The sequence below is a fragment of the Xenopus laevis genome, chromosome 1S (assembly GCF_017654675.1).
Source record: "Xenopus laevis strain J_2021 chromosome 1S, Xenopus_laevis_v10.1, whole genome shotgun sequence".
Classification (NCBI taxonomy): Eukaryota; Metazoa; Chordata; class Amphibia; order Anura; family Pipidae; genus Xenopus; species Xenopus laevis.
Genome location: NC_054372.1, coordinates 15,339,229 through 15,357,668, shown reverse-complemented (window position 1 = coordinate 15,357,668; position 18,440 = coordinate 15,339,229). Strand labels below are relative to the sequence as shown.

At 39.7% G+C, this 18,440-nt stretch overlaps 1 protein-coding gene across 2 annotated transcripts in view; it reads right to left on the bottom strand.

The window, feature by feature from the left end:
• Positions 1–18,440, bottom strand: part of afap1.S (actin filament associated protein 1 S homeolog) — a 96,572-nt gene that overhangs the window by 21,251 nt on the left and 56,881 nt on the right. For both annotated transcript variants that reach the window (XM_018243027.2, XM_018243028.2), the window contains exons 7-9: positions 9,555–9,647; positions 9,341–9,422; positions 2,561–2,710 (exon numbers count right to left, since the gene is read on the bottom strand). In XM_018243027.2, coding sequence (XP_018098516.1) covers positions 2,561–2,710; positions 9,341–9,422; positions 9,555–9,647 — 325 coding nt within the window. The remainder of the gene's footprint in view (positions 1–2,560; positions 2,711–9,340; positions 9,423–9,554; positions 9,648–18,440) is intronic.

Below are 18,440 nucleotides of genomic sequence, written 5' to 3'. Positions count from 1 at the left end.
GCGCGAAAATAGCGTTGACAGTAACTTAAATTCGCAGTTTGCAAAACTGTTTTGCGAATATTTTTTCCGCCACCAAAGTTGTGGCATAATTGAGTCGCAGAGTGTGCGCAATTTGCGAATTGTGACATATTTATAAAGCCCCTTTAGACATTCTCATTGTGAACAAAAAATTTGCAATTCTGTATGCACCCTCTTATTCAGCTTTATAAATATAACCATGCGCAGGGCAAACATATTCACTTTGCGAACCAATCTGCCCTGCGCGAAGTTTATAAATGACCCCCAATGCCGGCTTGAAAGACATCCAAAAGGGACATTGTCACTTTTATTTTTTCCTACTAATTACTTTTCTTTATGCTGCTTACAGTTGCTTTTATACATTTTATATATTTATACCTAAGTCTATGGGGGTTATTTACTAAACTCAATGCAAAAAGTTTTTTCTTTATAAAAATGGACTTTTAAAACAAATCCAGAACTTTTGGAAATTTATTAAACCCCGAGGATGGAAAAGTCAGTATCTGAAAATCCAGCATCTCACACCTGTCAAGGTTGTATATAAGTCAATGGGAGAAGTAACAATGATTTGTCGGGCAAAATTCTAAGTTTTCGTGTGAAAAATCAGAAAAAAATCGGATGAAAAATCGTATTTTTCAAGATTTTTTCCCCACAAACAAAATTTTCGGGAAAGTGTATTAATAAACAAGCCAATAAAAAACCTGTGCGGATTTCAGAGGTTTTTTTTCAGAAAATATTGAGATAAATTTGGAGTTTGATAAATAACCCCCTATAAGTTATTAGAATTACTATTACAGGAGAAGGAAAGGTTAAGTAAACCCTCAAAGTAATGCTGCTCTGAGTCCTCTGTCAAAAGAAACACAGCATTTCTTTCCTTCTATTGTGTACACATGGGCTTCTGTATCAGACTTCCTGTTTTCAGCTTAAACCTCCTTGCCCCGGGCGTGAGCATGCTCAGTTTGCTCTTCTTCCCCCTCCCTTTTCTGCTGTAATCCGAGTCCAGCACTATAAGTGAGCAGGGAGAGACTCAAGGAAGGAAGTGATGTCCCATAAATTCGAAATATCGAAATGTATTATTCAAATTAGATTTAAATCAAATTTTTTAAAGTCATACGAATTGAAACAACAGGAAAACTCTAATCGAATTTGATCAAACTCGATTCGAGTTTTTTCTCCGAAAAAACTTGAATGTGAGGAAGCCTGCAAACATCTCCAAATTGATCCCTGGACCTCTCCCATTGACTTAAACAACAATTTGGCAGGTTTTAGGTGGCGAATAGTCAAATTTGAATTCTTAAACGGCCAGAGTATAATAAATCTTGAAAAATCGAATTCGAATTTTTTAAAAAAAACTCGAATCAAATTTGGATAACTCCCTAGTTGAGTTTGAGAGTTTTGACCAAAATAAAACTCAAAAATTTGAATTTTCAATTTGAGCCTTGATAAATTTGCCAGCTAGTGTCACTGCCTTCTTCTGTGTTAAAGATTTCAACATGTATAACACTGCACAATCTCCCTGGGTCCCAAGGATGTATGTAAAATGTCATGTGGCTTGCAAAACAGTTGTTTGTATGCTGCCCAGTGATGACATTATATCAGTGCTTTTCCTCCATGGAACTCGATGAACAGCATTGAAGCAGCCATGATAGGCACATTAAGTATCCTGGGACACCATGATTAAGTTACTTGTCTAGGGTCACAACAAGTTGGCATAGGGAAGTGTGAACAACCGTCTCTAGCATGAGATCCCTTATTAAAGACTGAGATCCCTTATTAAAAACCAAGATCCCTTATTAAAGGCCGAGATCCCTTATCAAAAGCTGATCACTTCACGTCTAGGCCAACTCCTCCTTTCAGAAACCAGCAGTGGTCAATACACCCCTTTCTGCATTTCTCAACTTCCTCCAAAAGATATTTGGTAAATGGTAATGTCTAAAGCAAACATGGTGGTGATATGTAGACCTCTAGTAGAAAATGCTCCCTGTGCCATTAGCCTTAATGTACAGTCCAGTGAAGGAGTGATACCAAAGGATCGGTAGCTGCCCTGTAATTGAGAAGGGTGCCCAGCAGTTTGCCCTGCATTATCAAAAGCTTTTTTTTTTTTTTACCCTTTTTTTTTACCTTTTTGTGTAGAACATCCTTCCAGCCAGCTGGCTGGTTCATTGGTTAAATGAGATACTGAGTGGCTGCCTCTTCTGTCACAGGAATGGCAGCTAATCGGGGGCTCTTTTCTAGGAGATTCATTTATTTGGCCAAATGAAGGTGCCAATTTCTAAAATCAATGACCACACACTTGGCAAAAATTGCACAGAGACAAAGGACTGTTCAGGTAGTATGTGCTACAAAGTTGGAACAAGCTTTGTGAAATGCTTAGTCAGGGACATCAGGCAACAGTCTCCTTCTGCCTCCCTATATTACACATTCATCCTATAATCTCTCATGCCACTTGGGGAATATGTTCTTGCAAAGATACAAAGAATTATTTATCAATTAGCCTCTCTCATAATAAGGACTGCCCTGAATGAAGCCCCTAGGAGCTCACCACACGTTGGGACATCTTCTTCTGCCGACGACGTCTGTTCATCAGTACTTGGCTTTTTCTTTCCCAGACCAATTATTTTTGTTATCTTTTTGCCCGTTACTTTTGTCACTGTGCCTTTAGGTTCGACTTTGCCACTCTTCTTTCTTTTCACTATTGATAACAAAAAAAAAAGATGTATATCAACAGAAGACATCACACCTGAATTTCCTATGTATAGGAAACACCATGTATGGGAGCTGTGTTTTGGGTCCCCTTCATTGTGATTTCTGACATAGAGCAAGGTCTGGATTAGCTTCAATGGCATGTTCCTCTGAGGGCACATTGCAGTGAAGAGGATCCAAAGAGGCTCAAGGTGGCGCCTCTACATTTTTTTTTAGCCAGGAAAAATACTAACAGCTTTTTTGTCTCCAGTCCCCAGTGGTGTTGTCAAGAATGAAGAGGGAGGGCCTCTGGAGGGTGTTCTCAGGATTTGGTTCTAATCTAACCCTGTGGGATGGAGACCATTGTTGCCATCATTAAATTTGATCTGTACATCCTATTAAAAGATGACCCCTAGAAGATTAAACAATTAAAAATCTATTTCATTATTTTACTTGGACTACTCTGATTAAATCTGATTCCTGATTGGTTGCTATCAGCTGCTGCCCTGGGGCAAATGTGAGCAGTGCTAATAAATTTCCATCTTTATCATATTACAGCTCCTATTGTAAAACCTCTGATTATATAGACCTTTTGCACACATACAGAATATATCCAGTAGGAATAGAACTCCTGATCACGCACGCAACTTGCCAGCAAACCGAGGATTTTTCAACTTGAGAAATATTGTACGAAGGCTAAAATTTGCTTTGTCAGCTTGAGCCCTGGTCAGTGACTAAGCACAGTCAAGTATACCACGATTTATTTGCTTTTTCATTATGCCAGAAAGTCTGCCATGCTTGAGGGGTGTACGCCTAACATTCTGCACCACAGAGGAATCTACTTCTGAAATACTAATAAATGAATACAAACAATGTCTGAACATCCACCTGGAAAAACCGCAGCTGTGTGTGTGGGCTCAATAATAGTGCAAATATGTAAAGGGATATATTTAGCATCATATGAAGGAAGAGAATGAGTGAAATACACATTTTAAACCAGAGCAAAAAAATATCCCTTAAGAACACTGGCATGTAATGTGCAAATAATAAGTTAAAGGGATATCACCATCAAAACAGAAGCGTCTACCTTTGTCTTAAAACAGATACGTTCTGTTAAGCAACATGTGTATTTAATGATGTTACTCTAATCTAAGAAAGATGCTTTGTATGGTCAGGTAAAGCCATGATGTCTACAACATAACATAACAGTTTGCCCTCTAGACAGCAATGTTTTTTGGGGGACTGCAGATTACATTTCATTATACTTTGGTGGATTCATCAATGAACTGCATCCAATGCAGTATACTCTATAACAGTGATCCCCAACCAGTAGCTCATGAGCAACATGTTGCTCTCCAACCCCTTGAATGTTGCTTCCAGTGGCCTCAAAGCAGGTGCTTTTTTTGAATTCCACGCTTGGAGGCAAGTTTTGGTTGCATAAAAACCAGGTGCACTGCCAAACAGAGCCTCAATGTAGGTTGACAATCCACATAGGGACTTCTAAATGGCCAATCACAGCACTTATTTTGGCAGCCCAGGAACATTTTTCATGCTTGTGTTGCTGCCCAACTCTTTTACTTCTGAATGTTGCTCAGAAGTTCTAAAGGTTCTAAAGGTTGGGGATCCCTGATCTATATCTTATTGTATTACCGTATATACTCGAGTATAAGCCGAGTTTTTCAGCCCCCAAAATATGCTGAAAAACACTACCTCGGCTTATACTCGGGTCAAGCGCAAAAACAGTCGCCGGCTTCTAAGAATAGTCGCCAGCATCCAAGAATAGTCTCCAAGAATATTCGCCAGCATCCAAGAATGGTTGCCGGCATCCAAAACAAGACACCCGCACCTCCAATGGGAGCAGAAACCCTCAATTTTTTGATTGAAACTTACCAGAAGCTGCTGCATTTCTCACCCAAGGCTTATACTCGAGTCAATAAGCTTTCCCAGTTTTTGGAGGTAAAATTAGGTACCTCGGCTTATACTCGGGACGGCTTATACTCGAGTATATACGGTACTTAACTTACTTATTTTACTTAATTTATAGGAAAATCAAGACTACATTATTGGATACTAGTACAAAGTTGATCCAGGGACTGCTCCAATTGCCCTCTTGTGAGTCGGAAGTATTTTTTTTTCCTTATTTCTATAACATGTAACAATAACAATATTTTTTGTGAGATCCAGTAAATTCACCAACACTTCAACAGCTTTAAACCTGGGTCAGTGCTATGAGCTGCATAACCTGATGAGAACGACAGTGGGTTCTGAGCAGTGGAAGAATATCATATTGCCTCATATGAAGAAGTTCAGTGTCTAATTACAATTGCATGGCGGACTATTGGCCAAGTAACACAAAGCAGATGACCAGGTGCTTCCTAGGTGCAAAAACTGCTACAGTGAAACCCAAGATGAATTCAAACATCAACCGCAGTCCCCCTGTCACTTGATCTAAAAACTTTTGAACTTTTAGTGGAAAATCCGAAAAAGAGAGTGTGGAATATAAGTGTTTTCATTTCATTTAGTTTCTATCCATGGAATTTAAGATTTTACTTTTTGATGAACACTTCTATATTCCAAGCACAGCTGAGCTAAACCAAAGAGCAACTCCTTGGTGTTTTCTACATCAAAATAAATGAATGGAGCTGTGCACAAAATTAATTTTTTCGGGTGCTCAACCCATTTATTGAGCCCAAGGAGCAACACCATCTAACAATTGCACAAAAGTTAGTGTGGGGAGTACCGCTGGTTGGATAAAGAAATTCCCCGTCATAATATGCCGTACAGTTTTGGTCTCCATCACTCAACCAGGACATTATTGTATTAGAGAGGGTACAGAGAAGGGCAACTAAGCTGGTAAAGGGAAAATCTTAGCTATGAGGAAAGACTGGCCAAATTGGGGATGTTCACACTGGAGAAGAGGCGCTTAAGGGGTGATATGATAACTATGTATAAATATATAAGGGGATCATATAATAATCTCTATAATGCTTTATTTACCAGTAGATCTTTCCAGCTGACACAAGGTCACCCATTCTGATTAGAAGAAAAGAGGTTCTGTCTACATATTCGGAAGGGTTTTTTTTTTTTACAGTGAGAGCTGTGAAGATGTGGAATTGTCTCCCTGAATCAGGGGTACAGGCTGATACATTAGAGCTTTAAGAAGGGGTTGGATGGTGTTTAGAAAGTGAGGGAATACAGGGATATGGGAGATAGCTCATAGTACAAGTTGATCCAGGGACTGGTCCCATTGCCATTTTGGAGTCAGGAAGGATTTTTTTCCCCTTCTGAGACAAATTGGAGAGGCTTCAAATGGGGTGTTTTGCCTTCCTCTGGATCAACTGACAGTTGGGCAGGTTAAAAAAAAGTTAAAAGGTCGAACTTGATGGACATGTGTCTTTTTTCAACCGAACTTACTATGTTACCATTAAACAAATAGTCCTTTTCACAAAAGAAGGACAATAAATGCACAATTTCAGCACATTCCTATACATTATAACACTGCATTTCTTTAGGAGAACATAAACTTTCCATAGCAGTGTTCTCCACCCAAATTATACTGGACATCATACTTGAAAGCATACGCAAACTGAACACATTATCAAGGGATAAAGTTTGATGGGAGCTTTATTCCCAAGCTGTCTGTGGACAGTGGGCCACTTTAAGTGGACGCGTCTCCCAGACATAAAAAGCTGTATAATAAAAGTCCTTTTAAAATGAAATCCAAATTCTTTTTTTGTTATTAAAACATCCATTCCAGTTATAGACTCTTCTTAAAGTCTCAGCTGTCAATCATATATTACATGCCCTTCCTCTATGCCTTACACATAGAGGGCGGGCAGACAATTACTTTCACTTTCTATTCTGCACTTTCTAGATTTCACTACACTCCCTGGATTCTCCTAACCATCTAATTGTGTATCCAGTGCATAGACATGGGTATCAGAAGCCCCATTCTGGCACATAAACAAGATTTTCTAATGGTGCAGAGCCTGCCTTAACAGCGTCTTCAAAATGGCACCTGCCTGTCTGCTGTAATTGTGAATTCCAAGACTAATAAACACAAAATTGCAATAATTTTTAGTGTAAGTGAAATGTATTTTGCTTGACTTACATCATAAATTATTATTTGGAATTATTTCTTAAGGCGGCAGGTCCCCTTTAAGCGAAAAGATTCCTTTAAGGAGAATTCTGCTTGCTTTTTGTTCACAGGCTCCCTACTCTTCTTCACATAAGGTGATAAAACCCTTATATAAGGGGCTAAAATATCTGACTCTTTTTGATGGAAAAGTTTCCCTTTGTCTCACGGCAAACAAACCAATGGGATTATGAAATAAAAGGCACTAAAATTTGCCCAGGGGCAGTAACCCATAGCAACTAATCAGCAGGTAGAAGTCACCTGTTTAAATGCAAGCATTTTATAGGTGGCCATGGGTTACTGCTCCTGGGCAAATTAGTACCTTATATTACATATGGGTGCTAGTGCTTTATCTTTGTCGCTTACTACTAGTGCAGAAATCCCATGTACTAGGGGATATGAGGATACAGAAAATATATGCTTCAAAACTGGAATTAAACAAGTAAAAAAAAAAAACAAGACTTTTTTTTTTAAATGTATTTCTTTTTACATTAGTAATATATGACAGGGGTATAAACCTGATTCTCTTAACCATTGCAGGCAGCTACCTTTGTCTTTATTGCTGAAACCAAAGAAGTGTTGGGTAAGTTGTGTTTACAGAACTGTAGCTGTAGCAGAACTGTAGCTAGAACAAAAACTGGAGCAGATGCCAGATATATAGGAAGCATGCAGTAAAGAAACATTCTGGGACAAGAAGCTGCTGGGTGGTCTGCTCAAGAGAGTACTAATTTATGGAAATCATCCTTCCCCTGCCTGGGAATTGCAGAGATTACTTGTTTAAAAAAAAAAAAAATAATATAAATGAAGCATAATATAAGCTACAGAAAATCCATATACAAAGCAAAGTGCTTGGGCTGATTTTAGTGATTTGAAGGGGTTTTATACATTGAAATGGTTCAGAGGTTTTTGCTAGGGATGCACTGAATCCTTTGTGAAAGATTTTGGCCGCATACCGAACCTATCTGAATCCTAATTCGCATATGCAAATTCCGGATGGGAAAGGAAATATTGTGGGGAAAAAACACTTTTACTGCCTTGTTTTGTTTTGAAAATCCATGTGATTTCCCTTACCGTCCCTAATTTTCATATTCAAATCAGGATTCGGATTAGGTTCGGCCGGGCACAAGGATTCGGCCGAATCGGAATCCTGCTGAAAAAGGCCAAATCTCTAACCAAATCCTGGATTCCGCGCTTCCCTAGTTTTTGCATACTGCAGGAGACTCCCTAAGTTGCAATAAAATAATATGTTTGTACCGTGCCATTATGTACCCTTATTCAGTAGGGATGCACCGAATCAGCTATTTTGGTTTCGGCTGAACCCCCAATTCGGCCGAATACCGAACAGAATTTGCTTATGCAAATTAAGGGTGGAAAGGGAAAAACATCTTTACTTCCTTGTTAAGTACGTGACTTCCCTCTCTGCCCCTAATTTGCATATACAAATTAGAATTCGGATTCAGTTCACCCAGGCTGTAGGATTCGACGAATCCAAATCCTGCTGAAAAAGGCAGATTTCTGGCCAATCCCGATCCTAATCCTGGATTTGGTGCATCCCTACTATTTAGCCAGCCATTATGTACCCTGTAAATATAAAGGAGAACTTCCAGCACTAAAGATCCCCATAGACGCAAAGATTTTTCTTTGGTGAACGACCAATTTTAGTGCAATCCAACCAATCTGTCTATTATTGTGAGGTTAGTGGGAATCGAACGATCGTGCATCTAACGATTTTTAGTCCGACATCTGTCGGAAAATTGATCGATGGACAAATCGTACATCGTTTCAAGATAATCTTAGTCTCACGATAATGAAAAGATAGTTTAAAAATCTTTACATCTATGGCCATCTTTAGCCAACCTTTCTCCCTGACATATGGCCCCTTCAATAAATTCAGAGATCATGAAATTAGGGAGCCTAAGCCAAACGCAACAGAGTGACTTTAAAAGATTATTTTTAGCTTTCAGAGACTAGAACCCCCTGCCAAGAGTATGGCAAAATATGCTTATTCATTTTATTCTCTCTAGCTTGTAGAAGCGGTTACCCACCCTGCTTTTAGAACGGAGTTGAAGAAATTCAGCCTTGCATCCTTTGAATGTCATGGAAATTCTCATCCTTCTAATATCCGTGCAGCTCCTACATAATGTAATCTGTGTGCTATGCAGTCAAAATGTTCCATTTATAGCACTACAAATGGAAAAACCCCATATTCAAGTGAGAGCCAACTGCAGTCAATAGAAATGAGTGTAGCCACATAATCCATAAATCTGCAGCTCTTTCAACTCAGACACCAATAGAAATACTGCTGTCTCTATACTTTAAAAAAAAAAAAAAACTCTCCCACCATCTAGTGGCATATGGGTACATGATAAATGTTCTGGTGTAAACATACCTGGTTTGACAAAGGATCTTGTATAGGCCCGAAACGTTGCCACTATTATGAGCTAATAAACACACAACTGGTTTAACAGCATCAGATGTGCCATTGGTGTTTTTGTTTGTGCATACCTGACTCCTTGTCGTTAGTTATCGATGTGCCATTCTCTAGGTTTCCCTCTCCATCTGAGCTTGGCCTTTCTAACGACAGTTTCTGTTAAAGATTAAAACATGAATTATTCACAAGCTCTGCTGGTGTGAAAGTTGTCCGTAAAGACAGCACATTCCAGCTGAGGGCTACTTTTTTAGGGTTCACCAGGTCATAGTTTTTTTTTTAAGGTCTTACCTTTTCGAGCTCACTTTTTGGCACAGGAGAACTTGACATTGGTCCATCTGAGTCAATAGGCCCACCAGAAACACTGCAAGCATCTTTGATTACCTGCAAAGAAAGCATCTGTAAGCAATTGGCAGTGTATGTAAAAGTGATATTCCGACTAAGCAAAATAGGAAAGAAAGTCGGCTATTTTTTGCGTAGGTCAAACAAGAAGAGCAGCAGTCTCACAGTATGGATTCCAATTCAAGGCATTGATGTATTCATTTCCAAATGCATGTGTTACAAAACAATGTAGAAGGTGGAGGTGGTTGAGAAGTAGTTTAAATGACAGGAATCTCAGTCAACAGTGTTTGAAGAGGACTTGGTGGTGCCCATGCCATTTTTGTCAACTGCCGATTGCTTACCTTTACTTCAGGGGTCCCCAACCTTTTTTTTACCCGTGAGCCACATTGTAAATTTAAAAAAAGTTAGGGAGCAACGCAAGCATGAATAAAGTGCCGGGGGACGCCAAATAGGGGCTGTGATCGGATATTTTGTAGAGCCTATGTGGACTGGCAGCCTACAGGAGGCTCTACTTGGCAGAATTCAGTTTTAAGCAATTAAAATTTGCCTAGAAAATAAAAATAAGCTCCTGCTTTGAGGCCACTGGGAGAAACATCCAAGGGGTGGGTGGGCAACATGCTGCTCACGAGCCACTGGTTGGGGATCACTGCTCTACTTCTACCGCTATGAAGTACAATGTATTCAATTAATTCCCAACCGATCCAGATGACTTATGGTCAGGCTCATCAACAGCTTAGTGGAGTAGCCAACTCCACAGTAGTATCACAGGATAATGAAGAAAACTGGAGAGCCTTCCAGTGTGAATAAATGTAGTATTTATTGACGCACTAAGTGTTTCGGACCTCAAGGGTCCTTCCTCTGGTGCAACAGGTCCGAAACATGTAGTGCGTCAATAAATACTACATTTATTCACACTGGAAGGCTCTCCAGTTTTCTTCATTATCTTATTCTACCGCTATGACTCCTTTACTGTGAAGTGTGGGTTATTCTGAGGTTTAGATCAAAAGCCTTTCCCAGCATTCCATGCAGAGTTGAAGAGAAAGGGATTATCTACTACAGCTGTATCAGGTGTGCAGTTCATCAGTCAATTCATTTAAATGCCATAAGCAAGCTAATTAGGATTCATTTAGGTAATAACATAAGTGCAAGAGTGACTTTCAGTTTCATTTAATTTTCTCATGAGTTGCGACTACAGAAAACTTCCACAGTCCTTGCTGACTCGTCACTAATCGCCAGAGCCATGTATGTTTTCTCAGTGAATTGATAAATTGTCTTTATAATTAGATTAAGCGTACTTAAATGTTCGACTAAGTAACCGCGAGTGGTTTGGTTGCTGACTCAACGCTTGTTACAGAGGTGTAGTTAAGAAAAGACTTTACTAAGCAGTAAAAACACTACAAATTGCCATATTCCTCTAAATACATGTGACAGAAAGGATTTGTGTCTGCCCAGCGTCCCCATGATAATACTGTCTGAGTAGAATAAACTGCTCAGACAGTGATATTATCCTGCAACTGATTTTTATCACGATTGTGAAAAATTGCACCGGGTGCTTTTCTCACTACTTTTGCTATTTAAATCTTTAATTGCTAATTACATGAATCATACAACAACAGCATCACCTGCTGGCCTAGGGTTGTCACCTTTTTCCTTTGTCGTCGGGGGGGGGGCGAATTACATCAGGGAACAGATCGGATGATGACAGGGGTGGACCAGATGTCGGGGGCGGACCAGATGACCTAAGGGGCGGAGAGGGTGAAGTGGAGGTGGGATCGATTATGTGGCGATCAGCGATTGGCTGATTGTCATGTCACTCACTTCAGTCCTGTCCGGATTTCCTCATAAATGGTAAGAAGTTAAGGGTGAATCTTGGGTCCAACACTGAATTCTAAACTTAATTTTGATCCCAGCTGATCTTGCATGCATTTTCTTAAAGGGCATGTAAATGCAAAAAAATAAAATGCCATTTTTACTTTCTTTAATGAAAAAGAAACCTATCTCCAATATACTTTAATTAAAAAATGTGTACCGTTTTTATAAGAAACCTGACTGTATGCAGTGAAATTCTCCCTTCATTTACTGCTGTGGATAGGAATTGTCAGACGGTCCCTAACTGCTGAGCAGGGAAACAATCATACTTATGAACAGCAGGGGGAGCCCCCGCCTTACTTCCCAGCCATGCAGAACTCAAGCAGCTTTGTTTATGACGATCCCTAAGCAGCCCAGACCACACTGAGCATGTGCACAGTCTTAGTCTTGCAAAGATGTTTAACAAAGTTACAAGATGGTGACCCCCTGTAGCCAACTTTGAAAGCATAAATTATTTGTTTGATTAGGCTTGTGGTGCAGTAAGTTCATGTTTATATTTAGTATACAAAATACAGCATTTCTAGCCTTATTCTATTTTAGACTTTACATGCCCTTTAACATGGCAATATACTTGCTAAAAAAAACTGCCAACTCTACCTCTCAAGTCAAAGACCATTGGCCATGTATGGGGTACACGTAATGGCCTAATCGGCCATTATCAGGGGAAAATTGGTCAGATATCTAGTGCAAGTTAGAAAAACCCCATGCGGCAATAAAAAACTTGTCCCCTAGGCCCCCATTAATATCTGATCTGTGACCTAGGAGTCAAAAGGATCTTCCTTATTGGTGGCTCAATTGGGTGAAGATCCACTTGTTTGGAAATAGGATCTTATACAGCAGTGATCCCCAACTCGTGGCTTATGAGCTTGTTGCTAACAACCCCTTGGATGTTGTTCCCAGTGGCTACAAAACAGGGGCTTATTTTTGAATTCCTGGCTTGGAAGCAAGTATTGTGGTTGGGGGGTTAAAACTTTAGGCCATTAAAGGTGAGATTTGAAGAGAATGCCTCCTTCTAGAAACTCCTGGAAGCCCAGTTGAGATTAAGGATACACACTTATTACCTGCCTTAAATATTCATGAAACTGTTATTAAATGGCTCATAAAATGGTTTTACACTTGTATTTGTCCCCCCTTATAAGGTCAGGGGCCCCTGATGAAATTTTGGATGTCAAAAGTGGTTCGCCTTAAAATAGTCATACTTTTGTTCAATGCAATCATTTATATCTGGCATTTTTCTCCATGAACACCATCTTTCCATGTTCTCCCTTAGCTTCCAAATACCCTTTCAAACGGTCTGTTATTCTAACCTTTCTCTCAATGTTTCTCCTTCTGCCATACATCCCTCTATATCTGATAACACCGCGCATTACAAAAATCCCAAAGAAATCAAATTACTCATCGTTGTTATACTTACCTCCAGCCTGACCTTCAAATAAACTTTTTGAGAGGAAAAATATTGGCTCAGACCAGAGATATTTTGGCAACTACTTTGATGGTGCAGACAGTATGGTGGGAAATGCTTTGCTAGTTACATAGAGAAGCACATTGTTGCTCTATACAATCAACATTTTTCTAATCACCTTTAGGTAAGGACACATGGGGTGTTTTGGCCACTGCTGCCGTCCAATAGAAAAACAGCTGCAACTGCCCCTCTCGGTCTGTCTGCTCAGGATGTTCTTTGGTTACAATGTCCTGACTTACATGAACACAGTGAGCAGAGAGTAAGGAATAAACTGAAAGACTAAAGTTTAGCACGAGTCACTAATAAAGAATAACTCCTAAAGAGTTATGACAAGCAGGGTTTAATTGATATCCCCAGACATTAAGGGGCATATTTATCAAGGGTCGAATTTCAAATTGAAAAAAACTTCTAAATTCAAAAAGACCAACCGAAATGAAGTCGAAGTTTTTTTGGGTCCGATAGGTCCGTTTTCGATCGAATAGGTCCGTTTTCGATCGAATAGGTCCGTTTTCGGTCAAATTCAAATCGTTCGTATCTAAGGAATAGCGCATTCGATCGAATTTGATTAGAAGTTTTTCCCCCAAAAAACTTTGATTCTTCAAAGTCCACCAATTGACTCCAAATAGGTTCTAGGAGATCCCCCGTGGGCTAAAACAGCAATTCGGCAGGTTTAAGATGGCGAATGGTCGAAGTCGAGTTTTTAAAGAGACAATACATGATAAATTTCAATATTCTAATTTTTGAATTTTTTTTTTGAAATTCTAATCGTATTTGGACTATTCCCTAGTCCAAATACACAAAAATAGCTTGAAATTCAAATTTTTTTCATTCGAAAACACAGCTTGACCTTTGATAAATCTGCCCCTAAGAGTAATGGCACATGGGATGTTTTGTCTGCTGCAGTCCCTTCCCAGAGACTATTATCCCACAGTCACACTCCCTTCCCAGAGACTATTATCCACTGTTACTATAGGCACCATCTCTCCCTACTATACCTGCTATCCCACAGTCACACTCCCTTCCCAGAGACAATTATCCCACTGTTACTATAGGCACCATCTCTCCCTACTATACCTGCTATCCCACAGTCACACTCCCTTCCCAGAGACTATTATCCCACTGTTACTATAGGCACCATCTCTCCCTACTATACCTGCTATCCCACAGTCACACTCCCTTCCCAGAGACTAGTATCCACTGTTACTATAGACACCATCTCTCCCTACTATACCTGCTATCCCACAGTCACACTCCCTTCCCAGAGACAATTATCCCACTGTTACTATAGGCACCATCTCTCCCTACTATACCTGCTATCCCACAGTCACACTCCCTTCCCAGAGACTATTATCCACTGTTACTATAGAAACCATCTCTCCCTACTATACCTGCTATCCCACAGTCACACTCCCTTCCCAGAGACTATTATCCACTGTTACTATAGGCACCATCTCTCCCTACTATACCTGCTATCCCACAGTCACACTCCCTTCCCAGAGACTATTATCCACTGTTACTATAGACACCATCTCTCCCTACTATACCTGCTATCCCACAGTCACACTCCCTTCCCAGAGACTATTATCCACTGTTACTATAGGCACCATCTCTCCCTACTATACCTGCTATCCCACAGTCACACTCTCTTCCCAGAGACTATTATCCACTGTTACTATAGGCACCATCTCTCCCTACTATACCTGCTATCCCACAGTCACACTCCCTTCCCAGAGACTATTATCCCACTATAGGCACCATCTCTACCTACTATACTTGTAATCTCAAACCCAGGCTGTTACTGTCAGTTGAAAGCCTATAGAGCTACAGGTAAAGCTAAATCTAGAGAATGTCAGATTTACCATCCTTGGCCCTTAGTTTATATAAGGAAATACAACCTTTAAGGCACTTACAAGCTCCTAAGGAAACATCATATTTAATATACAAATGAATAACAGTAGTAGCAATAGGAAATCTATTGAATTTAGGGTATAATCTCCTTTGCCTTACAGCACAGACTGTCTGCTTTAACAGCTGGGGTTGTGACCTGATTTTTGGCTAAAAAATACAATTTAATTAGTAGCTTTTTGAGTGTATTACCAAGATTCATTTTCAATGACAGTGATTTTCACCAAAACATTTCCTCACGAGCAGCCCGTAGGCCATTAATGTGGTTTGCTGTCTAGACTAGAAGTGACCTCAGATTTAGCCCTGTGCCTCGTAGCTGACACAATAAAGGTCTCTACAAACAAACAGTACGGAATCCATTGTTTCTGAGCTACAATCATCTCCACTGTATTAGCGCAACACTGGGATACACTTAGGGCAGATATCTTTGGCAGCAAAAGCCGAGAGTAGGTCTAATATAAAACAAACAATTGTCTGTACTTTGAGGGACAAAAGCAATATTATTATTAAAGGGGTATTATCGCAAAAATTTAAATTTAATATAAGCTTCAGCATACTGAAATAAGAAGTTTTCTAAATATAATCATTTAAAAAATTCTGTACTGTTTCTGAAATAATCAAGTTTATCTTCACTATCCCTCTCTCAGCATCTGTTTCTCTTCATTCTCTCTTCATGCAGCAGTTGGGTGTCAGATATTCATTGACATTTAGATCCAATATATATTATAGGGGGGCTCCTTTTGCCTAGAAGATGTATTAGAGCTCAGTCTATTAAAATCACCAGACATCATGTCTCTCTACATGCAGGATTTGTGCAAAAGGCATTTTGTTTGTACTGGAATCAGTTATTTGAGTGAACTCTAATACATCTGCAAGGCAAGTAGCCCCCCCTATAAGATATATTGGATCTAAAGGTGGTCCTTTAGACCGATTCAGCAGCTTATGTGCCTGTGCCTGGGGGTTCCCGAAGGGTCCTCCCGATCAATATCAGCCCGAAAATTGGGCAGGTATCGATCGGTCAAGTTTGATTTTTTTTCCACGATCCAGGATCACATCGGCTAGTTGATGGGGTCCTGCGACCCGTCGGTGCCCATATGTATTAACAACGTTCCGATTCAACCGATATCACCCAGCCGTTAGTGGGCCTAATCGGGTTAAGATCCTCTCGTTTGTCGACCTCACCAAAAGAGCGGATCTAATAGTGTATAGCCACCTTAACGGTCAATGAATATCTGCCACCCAACTCCTGCATGAATAGAGAATTAAGAATAACTGATGTCGAGAGAGGAACAGTGAAGATAAACTTGATTATTTCAGAAACAATGCAGAATATTTCATTGTTGTATTTAGAAAGTTTCCTGTTTCAGTATGATGAAGCTTATATTTTCATTTTCGCAATAGTTCCCCTTTAATTTAGATTTAATCATTTTCCTTCTCTTTAGTGTTGCCCCTGCTGCTTGTATAAGTTCAGAGGACTGTTGTATAGCTTTGCTTGTGCTGCAGCTCTGTGCAACTAACAGTATCAACACTAAGTAACCTTGGCCCTTACTTTTCAGTTGATGGTGTTTTCATAGAGTGGTGAAATAACCCTCAACCCTTTAATTAACAGTGCAATACGCTGGAGGGTTCACAATACAGAATAAAAATGAATATGGCTAAAAATGATATACTGAACTTATTGCACGAGGCTAAAGTTTCAGCTTGTCAATAGCAGCAATGATCCAGGACTTCAAACTTGTCACAGGGGGTCACCATCTTGGAAAGTGTCTGTGACACTCACATGCTCAGTGGGCTCTGATTGGCTGTTGAGAAGCTAAGCTTAGGGCTCGTCACTAATTATCCAGCAGAAAATGAGCTTCCCCTGTAATATAAGCGGATGCTACAGGGCTGATTATTAAATTCTGATGCTAATTGCACTGGTTTCTGTGCTGCCATGTAGTAATTATCTGTATTAATTACTAATCAGCCTTATATTGTGACATTTCTAGTCTATGTGTACTGTATATTGTGAGTGGGTCCCTAAGCTTATAAGTGACAGCAGCACAGAGCAAATGCAGTGAATCAGCAGAAAAGAAGATGGGGAGCTACTGGGGCATCTTTGGAGACACAGATCTTTACTGCTAAAGGGCTGTGGTTGCCTTGAGCTGTTACAGAAGCCAAAAACATATTGTACAACATTTCTAGCTACTTCTTTAGTTAAAGGGCATGTAAAGGAAAAAAATAAAATCCCATTTTTATTTTCTTTAATGAAAAAGAACCCTATCTCCAATATACTTTAATTAAAAAATGTGTACCGTTTTTATAAGAAACCCGACTGTATGCAGTGAAATTATCCCTTCACTAACTGCTGGGCAGGGAAACAATCATACTTATGAACAGCAGGGGGAGCCCCCGCATAACTTCCCAGCCATGCAGAACTCAAGCAGCTTTGTTTGTTTCCCTGTAGAGCAGTCGGTGACTGTGTAGAGATTTGTATTTTGTATTTTATTTTTGCCTTTACGGTTTCCAACTCCAGTTGCAGGGACAAAGATCATGGAGCCAGATTTTAACAGATAAACTGGAGATATTTGGAGGATTATTTTGCGGCAGCCACTGGTTCTGCAGAGATGCGGATTGGTTACCAGGGAGTAACCAATCAGAGACTTGAGGTGTAGCCACATGGGTCAGAACGGTTTGCTTTTGAATCTGAGCTGAATATCAATTGCAAACTCACTGAACACAGGCAAAAAAAAATGACAAACACTTGCAAGTTGTCTCAGAATATCACTCTCTACATCATACTAAAAGTTAACTCAAAGGTGAACAACCCTTTAAAACTTAATGTCATCAATGTAAAAATGTATTTAGAAATATTCACATTTGTTTTACACTGTAATCCGAGTGTCTTCTGATGTTAATTCAGGGCAAAAGCTTATTTAAAGTGATAGTGACACTAAAAATCTTCTTTTCAAAATATTTATCTGTATTAAAAGTTACCCATAGGTCATGTTGATCGTTTTTCACTGATAGCTTATGTAAGTATGTAAAGTTCCTAAACCAGACTGTTCAATCTGACTGTCCCTTCCTAACCTGTCAGTTAGAGTTTTTAATGCTAACGGACTACTGCTGCAAAATATGGCAGCCCCCTCATAGAGGAACATGGGGGTAAGAAAGGTAATGTAAATGCATCAGACAATGTTATGATAGATAATAAAAAAGGTTCTTTTCTGATGTCAGTATCTCTTTAACTGAAGCAAGTAGCATCTCTTGATGATTTTCTGCTCCTTTCAATTAGTCCTGAGCAAAAGAGATGAACAGGGATGCCTCAAGAGATGCTTCCTGCTTCAGTTAAACTTTTGCCCTGGATGAACAGCAGAGGGCTCTCATGAATAAACTGCTAATATCCTTAAATTAAAAGAAACACCCCTTCCCCCCAAAACTTCCAATAAGACCTAAACACATAAACCACTAACATTCATGGTAGCTCCCCTTGGTGTAATCACAGTGGACACAGCAGCCCTACCACACCAGCCCAATGAAGCACCTGACTTTAAACACAAGCTACATTTCTTTTTTTTTAGCCTTGGCAACAGAACAAACCCGAATTAAAGAACTATATC